At 44.4% G+C, this 13,266-nt stretch overlaps 1 protein-coding gene across 2 annotated transcripts in view; it reads left to right on the top strand.

The window, feature by feature from the left end:
• Positions 1–432: 432 nt before the first annotated feature.
• LOC133404911 (RNA-binding protein Nova-1-like) overlaps positions 433–13,266 on the top strand; it is a 58,960-nt gene continuing 46,126 nt past the window's right edge. The window contains exons 1-2 of one of the 2 annotated variants that reach the window (XM_061681425.1): positions 433–1,038; positions 4,206–4,274. In XM_061681425.1, the coding sequence (XP_061537409.1) occupies positions 879–1,038; positions 4,206–4,274 (229 nt within the window). In that variant the 5' untranslated portion in view covers positions 433–878. The remainder of the gene's footprint in view (positions 1,039–4,205; positions 4,275–13,266) is intronic. The other variant, XM_061681426.1, reaches the window with a different exon arrangement.

Here is a 13,266-nt window from a genome sequence, read left to right on the forward strand (position 1 = left end):
CCTTACCTTAATTGTCATCTTTCTGTGCCTCAGAATCTGTTCATGTCCATATATATTGATTCAAGATTTGGTCTTTTTTGTCAGATACCGTCGAGAAATGTCATTACCGTCACAATGGCATATAGATGAATTAGGCAGGCCCACTGCTGGTTATATTCTTTAAATTTGACATCAAGGACACAAACATGCCCGTAATCAAATCAACACCCATATATAAAAAATCAAAAATCAAAATCAAAAATCAATATTTCGTTCCAAAAACGTCCAAAAGATCCATCCGATAGTTCGGGCTTCCTCGGGTGAAGCCGGAGTTCACAGGAAGGCCCTGAAGGCACCGCGCGGCCCTGTGACGTCTTCGCTCGCCCGCCCCGCCCCCGCAGCATCGAGCGCGAGGAGGGATGCTCTCCGAACGCGAGAGCGACTGCAGCATCTTCAGCGAGACGACGCACAGCGGCGCGGCTCTCTCCGTTTCCTCCTCCTGCGCGCTCCCGACCTCACGCACGCAAGGCACACGCACGCGCGGATCCCTTTTCCTCGCTCCTGCGCGTGCCCTGCGTTTCCCGTCCTTTTTCGCTCGGATTTGACCCGCTTCGGCGCGTGATGGACGACTGACGCGAACGCGCTTTTCGCACCAGCCCGCCAGCGTCTCGTGGAATCTTCTTGTCTTGTCCGCCACCTTCTCCTCCAGCATCTCTCCTACGCGCGCGCACGAGAGCCCCACAGCGCTTTTTTGTCTTGTGCGGACACGCGCGCGCGCCACCCACCCGAGGACTCACCCGCGCGGCCACGCTGCGTCAAGAAGAGAGAAAAAAACCAGAAGAAGGAGAAGGGGGGACTTGAAGCGGACCGAGGCAACATCCGAGCGAGCGAGCGCAAACATGATGGCCGGCGGAGCAGTGCAGCAGAACGGCCTCTTCGCCACCCCGCACCACCACGGCCAGCAGCCGCCGCACATGGAGGCCGACCCGCCGGACTCGCGCAAAAGACCCCTGGAGACCCCCACCGAGGCCAGCAGCACCAAGCGCACCAACACGGGAGGTGAGAGATGCAGCGACGACTGGTTCGGTTCAGTTCGGTTCGGTTCGGTTGTCGTCCGGCCCACGGAATGGCGGCGCTGCAATCACAACGCCGATTGATATTCTTATTGTGATCATGATTGCCGTGGAGCCGTCGGTCACGCTAAACGGAGCCTCCGTTTTATCGGCTGCGCGGCGGGAAGGAGACGATGAAGCACGACGGAGGCGAGGCAGCCGCGCAAGCCTCGCCTCCACCCGGCCTGTTTTTCCTCCGTGAAGCCGGAGGAACAAGTGGGACGTAAACAAGAGAAATCCGGATGCGACTGGTGCGTGAAGGCATCATGACCTTGTGTGTTTGTGTGTGTTTGTGAGAGAGCGAGAGAGCGAGAGATAATCTCACACGTCAGCCGCCATTGCCCGATTGACAAGCAAGTGCGTCAGTGTGCACTCACGCGCCACCGATGATGATTATGATGGTTATGAATATTCTGATGGTCGGTCTCTGTCGCCATGGCAATCTCCATACTTGTTTTCTTTTTGTGTTTACATGCTGTCATGCATCCCATCGCAGCATTCCAACCATCATGCAAACAATGAGAATGTCTACATTCAGGCTCATATTTGTCTACATTGAAAACATGCACACAACTACGAAATCAAATCAGCGAAAATGGCCAAGCGAACTCAAGTCAAATGTCTGTTTTGATATGCAGTATGGTTAAGAAATCGACAAATGTGTAGCCTAAATAGGTGTTTTGGTTTTTTTTCATGCAGTTTTGAAAGCGACACGGGTTCATGGGTTGTTGACGCTTGTCCTTGTCGAGTGGGTGACGTTGCCCCTGAACGTGTGGAAAAGTTCACACGTAGTAAATACATATTGCACATTGCTTCACTTTTTTAAATGGTGCATTCCGAGGCTAAAAATATGCGTTGTAGGTCAGCAGAAGGTTCCAGATTCTTACGACAGAATTATTTCGTCCAAATTGTACTGATATGTGTATTTTTTATTTTTTTTTAAAGCAGTTTGTTAGGCAGGTGGCCGAAGAGATCCTCAGACGAGACTTTCAAAATAATCACAGGCCGGTTGCTTGTGATTTATTATTATTATTTTTTTTTTGAACTGGCAGAACATTTAAATCATCTGAAATCCGTTAAATCTGTGCCGCATCCAAACATTTGCCGAGTGGTTCTTGCGTGACCTACTTGCCCAAAACCTCACGCAGGCCACGTTTGGCAGCTGGAGCTCTGATTTGATAGTTCAACTCCGTCGTTTTTAAGGCATCGTCGTATACACTCGCTCGTGTTTACGTTAGGGCTGCATTTTAATTTAATTTCAGCTGGGTGAGTTACATTTGCGGCGTTTAAGTCTGCTCGGGGGGTTGACATCAGTGCAGCGATGTCAGTAATGCGGCGTTTAAGTCCCTACATGCTTCTAATCGTGACTTAAATGTTTTGATAAGTGACTTAAGTCAGTGCCGTTTAAGTCAGTCCTATTTACAACCGTCCCGCTTGAATGTTTGAGTCAGGCCTGTTGAAGTCGATGGTTTTTATGATGAGTCAGTATGTTTTGAATTGGGACTTCATGAGTTAAATCAGCGATGTTTTGATTTGGGAGTTAAATCAGTTCTGTATTGTTTGGCTCAGTGACTAAATCTCTTATGGCAAGATTGAGTTAAATTAATGTTTCAATTAGTGACTTGCATCAGTGATGTTTTGATGGAGTCAAGTTGTGACTTAGATTGGTTTTATGATTGAGTCAAAGTAATGTTTTGATTGGTGACTTAAATTGGTTTTGTTATGATTGAGTTAAATGTTTCAATTGACTTAAATCAGTTTTGTTAGGATTGAGTTTGTTTTGATTCGTAACTTAAAACAATCTTGTTCTGATTGAGTTAAATTAATGTTTCGATAAGTGATCTAAATCTCTTGAATAGTGTTGAGTTAATGTTTCTACTGGTGACTTATACCAATGATGTTTTGATGTAGTCAAGGTGGTCATATTTTGGCAAGTGACTTAAATCAGTTATGATCAAGATGAATTAATGTTTTGCTGAGTGACTTAAATCGTTGATGCTTTGATTTGCAACGTGACAGGTGGCTGCCATCGTTGTGGAATTTTCTAAAAAAAAGAACAAACATGGAAAGAGCACTTCAAACGCACTTAAACCCCTGTATAACAAATAAACAATCGATTGGCGAATGACGTGACCTATTGTACGTGTGTTTTCACCAATAATGTTCCATTTGCGCTAGTGAAGTTGAGTTTTTAGGACGAGTGATGCTGTTCGAAACGTCAGGGTCATTTTGACGCGTCGTCGCGAGCAATCTGTGGATGTTTTGAACTGAAACTGGTCAGTTTATCGGGGAAGGGCTTTCCCCAGCAGCGGGGGGAATGAGGCGGTCGAGGACATATGTGGAGGAATAATCAAATGTTTGCGCTTTACTCTAATTTGAAGGCGTTTTCTGACCAGATCTTCGATAGCACAAAACATTTCGTCCGACACAAAGAAACAACATTTCTCCGGAAGCCATTGTCCGATTTTCAAAATTCTTGCTGTGTCGAAGTGGCCGCTGCAACCGCAGTCAGCATTTTTGGCCAATGTTGTCAGGTTGATGTTTTGATTATTGACCTAAATCAGTTCTGTTTTGGTTAGGGAGTTAAGTCTGTGACATCGTCATTAGTTCGTTAAATCTGTGACGTCTTGATGAGTTAGTTGGGTTGTTGCTTTGCGAGTTTTGACTCGTGGCTAAATTCGGTGATATTCCGATGAGTGACTTCGTTTTGACGACCGACTTAAAGCAGCGAGGAGGTTTTAGTGCAGCTTAGTGCTGCATGCAAAAGCCCCCTCCCCGGGGAAGCTGAGTGCAGCGGGCAGCCAGGCTCGTCCATTTAGACAAATGAAAAGCTTGGGATGAGGATGAAGAGCAGGATGAAGAGGAGGACGAGGAGCGACTCGGCCGAATCGACTGAAGGCGAAAGATCGCAACTTATTGTTGACACAAATGTCTTTTTGATTCAACCGCAATCTGTCAATGTTAACGTTAATCAAGTGTACTTAGTCACCCCGGTGTTTTAGCCTTTAGCTTAGCAATTGGTCTCGGTTGTTTCTGTGAACAAAGTAGTTGACGCCACGCAAACCCCCCTCCACCCCTCCACCCCGCTCCCCTCTCTGCTTCCTCTCTCTGTAGTGGCCTTCCTGCAGCCCCTTTTTGAAAGCGAAGGCATTGTTTTCCCACACCAAGACACTGAGAGCCATGGTAAGACTGCTTCTTTCTACCAATACCTAACCTTTACACACACACACACACACACTCACACACACACACACACACACTGCATACCATCCATCCATTTTCTTTACCGCTTCTCCTCATGCGGGTCGCGGGCTGCTGGAGCCTGTCCCAGCTATCTTCGGGCGGGAGGCGGGGTCCACCCTGAACCGGTCGCCAGCCCATCGCAGGGCACATCGAAACAAACAACCGTCCGCACTCACATTCACACCTACGGGCAATTTAGAGTCTTCATGGTTTTGAGATGTGGGAGGAAACCGGAGTGTCTGGAGAAAACCCACCCAGGCACGCGGAGAACATGCAGACTCCACACAGGCGGGGCCGGGGATTGAACCCCGGTCCCCAGAACTGTGAGGCAGATGCGCTAACCAGTCGATCACCGTGCCGGCCACACTGCATACCAAGGCATGCTAATGTGCTTTCTATTGTATCCATGACATCCGTTATTATTATTTTTTTGATTCCATGTATGTTCCTTTTCTCCACGCTGCCAAGCTGGTGAGTCCTCATGACCTTTAAACTCATGCCAGCCATGCCATCATTTGGGCTTGTTGTTTATTTGTCACGCGCAATTGAAAACTTTAACGGCTTTGTTGAGGTTTTAGCCTCGTCAGCAACAACAATGGACATTTTACCTCTGAGAAGGAATACGTTCCCAAATATACATGTCAAAAATAAATAAGTCAAAACAACTCATGGCAAGAAGCTGACATTTTACCTCACTAAAGTAATGAATGAACCAATATAAAATAAATCGTAAAACTAAATATTAAATGGTGAGAAGTGACATTTTACCTCCAAAAATTAACAAATGCAAAAATGTGAAAAGTACAAAAATAATCAAACCAACTCTTTCATGGCAAGAAGTGACATTTTACTTCTAAAAATGAACACATACAAAATGTAAACATAAAAGAGGCTTTGTATGTAGATTTTTGCAATGTCAGCAACAAGGACGGACATTTTCCCTCTAAAAATCAACGAAATAGTTATATAGAAATAGAAACAATTACACAATGCTAAAGACTAATTTGTATTAAAAACCTAACACATTATAAACCTATTAAAACATCAACAACATTTGTACAGAAGTAGCATCTTTAGCAAGCTTTATTTTCTTCTTTGAGGCAGAATTACCTCCCCCAAGGAGGCAACGTTAAACTTTTTGCTGGTTTGGGACTCTGGCGGGCGGCGGAAGATACATTTACATAATGCTGGAAAGTTGGAGATTATTATGTTTTAGGTGTTTGACTTCCTTTCTCCTTCCTTTCCCTTTCTACATTTTTCAGTTCCCAATACCTGTGACTTAGTTTAGTGCCTCAGAATGCATAGTAGAATACTTGTTATTACTTATGTACACATGCAGATGACAAACTGAAGCAGCATTTTCTGAAAAAAAGAAAATCTGAAAAAAAAGTAATTAAATATAAAGATTTTCCTCCTGTACTTGTTTTTTTTATATTAAAAGAAAGGGGAAAATGTATTGTTATTTATTATATGTATGTATAAGTATGATAAGATTTTACATCATTGACATCAAATTAGGCCCCTTGGACTACAACGACTTTGACAGCCCTGCTTTAAGCGACTGCTACTGCAGTTCACGGAATCACTTAGTTGTGAAACTCTTCCTCGTTTGTGCCTTCTTCGTTTGCGCACACCCGAAGGACAACAGCGTGGGGCTGGTGCAGGTTAATGGCATTTCCATTCATTTCAAGGGGCAAATGATTTACCACTGCACTTGATTTCTGTCAAGTGTGTTAAAAGAAAGAGCAACTATTTCAAATCTCAGTTGTGCTAATCTACGGACTGCGGGCCATATGCAGCCCTCAACTCAGTTATGTGCTCATAATATATATAAATTCATAATGAATATTAATAAACATGAATTTGATTGTTTCAGAGGACTGAAATAGGATTTTAACTATAAAAGCCCAAAACCCCTGCTGTGTTAGACAGGCAATGAGAAAGCGAGTCATTTTTAGTCACTGCACATACGTGTGTGTGTGTCTTAATGTAAATGTGTGTGTGTACGTGTGCGTGTGTGTGTGTGTGTGTGTGTCTGCAGTCAGGTGGTCTGTGCGTGATCCAAATGGCCGCCTGCAGCTCATAAATCACAGCAAACGTCTCAAAGGTCTGAAGGTCTCAAAGATGAAAAGATCAATGAGGAGCCGCTGTTCCGACCCCCCCGAACGCCCCCCTACGCATCGACGTCGCTTTAATCCACAGACCCTGAATGCACCCTCATTTCGAGCACAACTCGCTCGATCAAACCAGCAATTCAAAGAAGAAGAAAATTAGTCGCTAACTTGGCCTGGGCAAGTATATTTGTCAGGGCAACTTACATTTTTGTTGTTGTTCTTTTAACAGCTTCAGTAGTTAAAATTGTGTCCTCGCTGATGTGCACTACCCACACCAACAAAATGGCTGCGAACAGACAGGAGCGATTTGTTCGCTATTTTTAGCCACTTTTACGATCAATCTTTTTACAAACAAGCGACTATCAAACATTAATTTGGTATACGTCACGCACTTCCCTTGAATGTACTTAGCCGGCTCGATTTCTTCTGCGTCGTCTACCTCCAAGAAAGAATGACTGCGTTCTTCACAAAATCACGTCAGAACGCCGTTAGGTTGCATTAGCTGCTACGAGAAAAGGTGTTCCACCCTTAGAATAATTCCATAACCAATAATAAGTATTTTTTTAACAAAGCAAAAGCTACTTGATTTCCATTGGCCAGCTGCTGAAGTTGACTTTTCAGGGACCAAGTGATGAGATAAACGAGTGAGGCTGGCAGAAGGGCAATTGACATTCGCGCTAACGGTCTAAATACTAACGAGCGCGTCGGCCGTTAGCGAGCGCGCTCAGCCGCGACCGTTCAACACGTTAGCAAGATGATGATGATGATGATGAGGAAGAGGAGGGGTCTTCGTCTTGTTCTCGCGGTTGCTGTGGAGGAGCAAAGATGGCCTCCAGAGGAAGGTCTGAAGTTTCAGTTGCCATGGCAACCAAACTGGATCAGCCCTCTATTTCCACCCCTTCTATGTTCCTTTCATCATCTTTTCGTTTTTTCATTTTCTTCGTTTTTCAACTGTTTCTTTCCTATTCTTCCTATCATTTTCTTTTTATTCCTAATTCATTCCTGCGTACATTTTCCTTTCTTCTTTAGTTTCTCCATCTTGTAGTTTTTTTTTCCTTTGACTTCTTAACAATTTCTTCATATCTGTGCGAGTTCTTTTATTCCCTGTTCTTCATATATCTATATTTTTTAAAATATTTACCTTTTACATGACCTGACATTTCATTCATTTGTTTCTTTCTTTCTTTCTTTCTTTCTTTCTTTCTTCATGTTTGCATTCCACCTTTTTTATTTTCACATCTGTTCTAAGCTTTTTCCTTTTTGTGTTTTTATCTTTATCCTTTTAATCCCTTTGTCTGAACATTTCATTCCTTTGTCTTTTCTTTCTTTCCTTCTGTACATTTCTTTACCTCCCTTAAATTCGCTTTCTGTTTCATTCTTCTTGCGTCTTTTTAGTTTCAGTCTTTCAGTTCTCTACTTGTCATTTCTTAATTTTCCCTCACTTAAAAATGATTTGGTTCCTTTCTGAGCATTTCCTTTCATTTGCTTTTCTTTGACTATATAATTCCGTCAGTCAGTTTCCTTCCTTTCCTTTTCTTTTGACCTTTTACTGAAATTTCTCTCCTTTTCCTGGCCTTTATTGCCAAACATTTCCTTTGTTTTCCCTTCATTTGCTCTTATTTTCTTTGTATTCCTTTCAGTTCTTCCTCCGTTCCTCTTATGTCTCACACATTCAATTCCCCATCATCACTTCCTTTCCTTCCCTCATTTTCTATCCTTCCTTCTTTTTTCAGTTATTTCCACCACCTTCCTTTCCGTTTTCCATACATTTTCCTTCCCTTGTTTTTATTTATTTTATTTTTTTTCGCTTCGTAATCCCTTTGTCTTCTGTCCTTTTCTTTTTCGTTAACTTTCCACTCTCGGCTGTGTTGGACTGATGCAGCGATTTTTCTTTTCTTTTTTTCTTTTCCCCGGAAGGTTCGGACAAGTAAAACACACACACACACACACACACACGCGCACACACAGCAGTATCAGACAGGCCGATGATAGGTGTTCGGAGTGGAGCATCTTTTTTTTCCGCAAAGCGACAGCATGAAGCGTACAAGGAACGTCGTAGGGACGCAAACGTCGGAGAACACGGCGTTCCTGGCCTGCGTTCTCCTTCCTTTCGTCCTCCTCGTGCATTCTAATCAGGCTGCGTTCCAGACCGTCACGCCCTCACCCTCCTCTTCCTCCTCCATCCATCCACCCATCGCCCGGCAAACGTCGCCGCCGCCAACTGATAGGGCAGGACGGTGAAGCCAATGGCTTCGACCTCTCCTCCTCCTTCTACATGCTCTTTTTTTCCCACAATACTGCATCAAAGTAAAAAAACAAAAGGAGCAAGGGGATGTTGCAGCCGAGCGAGCCGCGCGATAGGCTGAGGATGGCGATGAATATGGATGAGAGGGGGCGATAAAAAAAAAAAAAAAAAATAGCTGAGCCAAGCAAGGAAGACCAACGTGCACCTCCCCCTCATCCCAAAACACACACACACGCACACACACGCAAAGCAGCGAAAGAGGCTGTTAGCATTGTTGCATAGCTGCCTCCATTTCATCTAATGAATTAAAATAATTGTAATTACAGTGCGCTCTAACCAAGACCTGACGCGAATAGCAGAAATTCTAGAGTAGTAGACGCGTCCCCAAAAAAGGTTTATAATTGCCTATAATCAGGGGTGCACATTTTGTAAGTGTTGCGCAGGTGCTCTGAACATATTAAAAGTGGACCACAGTCAAGTGTGTCACTGTGCATTTGCGTGCCAAACATTTTGTATGTTCTCTTTTTGGGAACAGAGCGGTAGACGGCGCTCGAGTAGTTTTTTCTTTTGAGTGATACTGAATGGAATCACTTCATGAATTGATTCGCTGCGTTCTCGGTTCAGTCGAGCCGCAAGCGAGTGGCACACGAGAAACTCCCTCGCGAACGGTGACGGTGGCTGACGAGGCGATGGAATTTGTGGGCACGGCGGTCTTGCTGCGTAGGGGCTGCAACAGTCAGTCAAAATTCGAATTGTCCGGATTTTAGTAGGAATCATGGAAGTTGATGCACATGATTTGCTGTCACGGGCCACATAAAATGATGCAGCGGGCCAGTTCTGGCCCCCGGGCCTTGCGTTTGACACCTGTGCTGTAGGTCTTTAAGTTCATCCAGTGAGGTCGTGCACCCCTGCCTATAATAATTGTTTGAAGCTTAAATATATGCCAAGCTATGATTCCAAATGACTTCATCATTTCAAACTCACCTCGATTGAACGGACTAATACAGGGGCGGGGTCTTCCGTTTAACCCTTTTTTTCCCTTTAATTTGAGGCACTTTTATTGTGGCCTTAAAAGACCGTGTACACTACAAAATTATTGTTGATAAATATAAAAAAAAGCTTGAAAATGTGCCGGGATGGCGCAGTGATCGCGGCTGTTAATGGCGTGCTCGCTGGAGAAAGTTGTTGCGTTGGCGAGTTGAGGGTCGCTTTCACGAGCCGCCAGGTCGGCGCACTTCCTTTGCCCACTTCCGTTACGACTGGATGGCATCGAGAAGAGCTTGAGAAAACAACAACTGTATAATATACTGTATCAAAATCAGTATAGAATCTTTTGAGACGAGACACGACAAGCTCTCCGGTAAACAACAGCCATAGATAGGACACGCCCCCTTTGAGCTAAGTGCCGACGCTAAGCTAATTTCCATGCATTGCCTTCTATGGGAATGTCGCTCCTGCCAACATGGCCGCCACACAGGCACGTCGGTTAGAAATACGTGTCGACAAAGGGCTGTTTTGAGTTCCAACCGGACATTATTTTCTGTCCGTTAAATCCCAAGTCTGTTGTTTCCCGGTGCATTCAATTAAGGTTCCCCTGTTCTATATTACTCCATTTCCATCCATTTTCTGTACCCGCGTATCCTCACTAGGGTTGCGGACGTGCCAGCGCCTATCCCAGCTATCGTCGGGCGAGAGGCGAGGTACACCCTGAACAGGTCGCCAGCCAATGGCAGGGCACAATACAAACAAACAACCATTCGCAGTCATCGCCTCTTCTTTATTACTCCTAAAACAAACAAAAAAATCGAGAGTGAATGTCAACAACCTCTTAAAATATCCACACATTCTCCTTACTTTCACCCGTTTGCTCTTTGTGGCAATCCGCTTCTTCCTTGACAATCACACCATGTTTTAGTGGTTCCATAAACAGCAATACTTTGTATATGGAGCCTCAAAAGCCGATACGGAGTTGCGGTATTTCAGTTGCAGCGCGTCGGTACATGTGAGGTTCTCAATCGCTTGGTGTGCGGCGACGAGTTACTGACTGAATTTCTTTTGTCCGGTCGCTTTCGGCTACGTCGCTGGATGTGTACGGCGGGATCTGCAAAAGAAAAAAAAAAAAAGCTGTAATTCACAAAATGTGTCACGGATCTGCGCCGTATGGCTCGGCGGAGGATTCTCGAACATGTCGCTCGCCAAAGTGGCTGGACGCCAAAATGAAATGTAGACAACACGCACACACAAACACACGCGGCATCAAACAATCCCCCCAAAACCCTTGACGAGCTCCAAGTGTATTTTGGCCTATCTTTGCGACCGTAGACAGCTGGTGGAGTGTCACTGCTGTTTCACTGTGTGCGTGCGTGTGTGTGCGTGTATCTTTCTGTATGCAACCCCCCAACAAAAGACCCCCAGGACCAGGGCGGTGTTAGACAAAGCATGCCCCCCCCCCCCTTCACTCTCCCTTAAAGGAGATGAATATTTGAATCCTCCAAAGGCCACGCACCCAGCCACCCCCCACCCCCCCGGGTTCCCCTCCACTGTCCAGCCTACACACACACACACACACACACACACACACACAAAGCAATACGTGTGTGTGTTTTTTTTTTTTTTTTTTTTTTTTTTTGTAATTTGGCCATGTTCACGAATATATTGCGAGGCTTCCGAGCCGGTGGTGAAGAAAGGCAGTCAAAGCGGCGAGCATTAACGAGCTCATAAAGCGGGCGCTGTCCCGTCTGGTTTTGCACGTTACGAGCGCACGTTGAATGCGCTTGTAACCCGAGAGCCCGGCGGACATCGCGGCGCTCAAAGCGCAACGCTTTAGCCCCAGAACGATTCCCGACTACCGTTCGTAGTGGCTCGGAAACGTCTTCAAGAAAGAGGCAGCGGTGGCAAAAGTCATCGCACTCTGGACTTAAGTACAAGTACACCTGGGGGTACTTGTACTTAAGTACTAGACCGGTGAAAGTAGAAGTCCTCCTTTACAAGTCAACGCATTTAATTAAGTGAAAGTAAAAGTAAAATCCAGACTCTGAAACGTGCACAACCCTTACATCCTGTTAGGCTTAAATTGGATCTGTTGTGTCATTTCACAGAAATAAAAAATACCCAAAATGCCAAAATGGTGGTCATGGGGCGAATCTTGAAAGTGTAAAACTATACATGCCATAAATGTGTGTGTTTCTTTCTACTGGTCAGTGGTTATAGTGTTCAGGAGGAAGCTCCAAACAGCTCCAACAATTCGTATTTGTTTATTTCATCCAATTGAAGAAGGGAGATTTGCAAATGCCAAAAATAGAAAGTAAAAGTTAAAAATGCCAGGGCAAAAGCAAAGCTTAGGAAATTGTTGAAATAAATAAACACTTTTATTTGATGAACGACTGAATAGGAAGTTCTTCTGTGGATGGTGCAAATCTTGATCATTCAATTACGTGGATATTACATACGTACAAAATTGACATTGAAACTCAAATTGAATATGTGGGATTTCAATATTTACATGACATGCGGCATGCAGAATTGGGGTCGAGTCTGGGTTCTTTAATTCTACATTTGAAAAGCGGGCGTGATGAGTATTTGCCAACTCCACAATCTCGTTTCTTTTATTGAAACAGCAGAAGAATGATCGTACGTTCTCAACAGAAAGTTTTGTTTCCCAAAAACAAGTGTTGTAAAACATGAGAAAATACACTTTACATTTCCTCTGAAACACTGATTAAGAAATACTCATCAGTTTATTAATGCCAGACAGGCTATTAATACATTTTGATCTGTAGATCTGCAGTTGATCATTTGTTGTCGAAAATTATTCTTGGCCTGAAATATGCTATGTGTGCATGGGAAAGGAACAGCATGTACTTTAAGGGTTAAACACAAAATTTGGTATTTTTTTTTTACTGCCAATTATATACAATACCTCGTCTCACTCAACTGTCAACTCCCAATCAAATACCAGTACTTCGACCTAAAAAACGGATGCTACTTTGTCTAGCTCCAAATGAAGTCACATACATTCATGTGTAGTCATAGGAAAGATGCTAGCATCTTTTTTTTTTTTCTGTCTACACTTAAAATGCAACAAAATATCCACTTAAAACCTCTGGTGGGTGGAATTTATCCCGCCAAACTGCAACAATGAGGCGCTCTAAAGCGGTAACACCAGCGCAAAAACCTGTCCACACGCTGTCTGTCAAGTCAAACGTTTTGAAAAAATACTACCCTCCTTGCTCTTTCGCCATTCCCTGCGTCACCTGCGGGCACTCACGGCCGACAACGAGGCGCTCTAAAGCGGCATCGCTATCGGACTATCCGAAGTGAAGCTGCATTTTTGGGGTTTAAGTAACTGCACGCTGCAGTTGTGCCGGACACCTGCTTATGTGAACGACGGCGCTCAAGTTTTTATGTACATTAGTAGGGGAGGGGCAACTCACGGCCGAGCGGTATTAGCCACAACAAAATCTGAAAAATTCAAATGGTGAAAAAGAGTTTCACGCTTTAACTCCATCATCGAGTAGTGCATACAGTGCTTCACAGTCTTTGCACGTTTGAAGCAAACGTGTTATGTATTTAG

This window comes from Phycodurus eques, chromosome 7, assembly GCF_024500275.1.
Source record: "Phycodurus eques isolate BA_2022a chromosome 7, UOR_Pequ_1.1, whole genome shotgun sequence".
Classification (NCBI taxonomy): domain Eukaryota; kingdom Metazoa; phylum Chordata; class Actinopteri; order Syngnathiformes; family Syngnathidae; genus Phycodurus; species Phycodurus eques.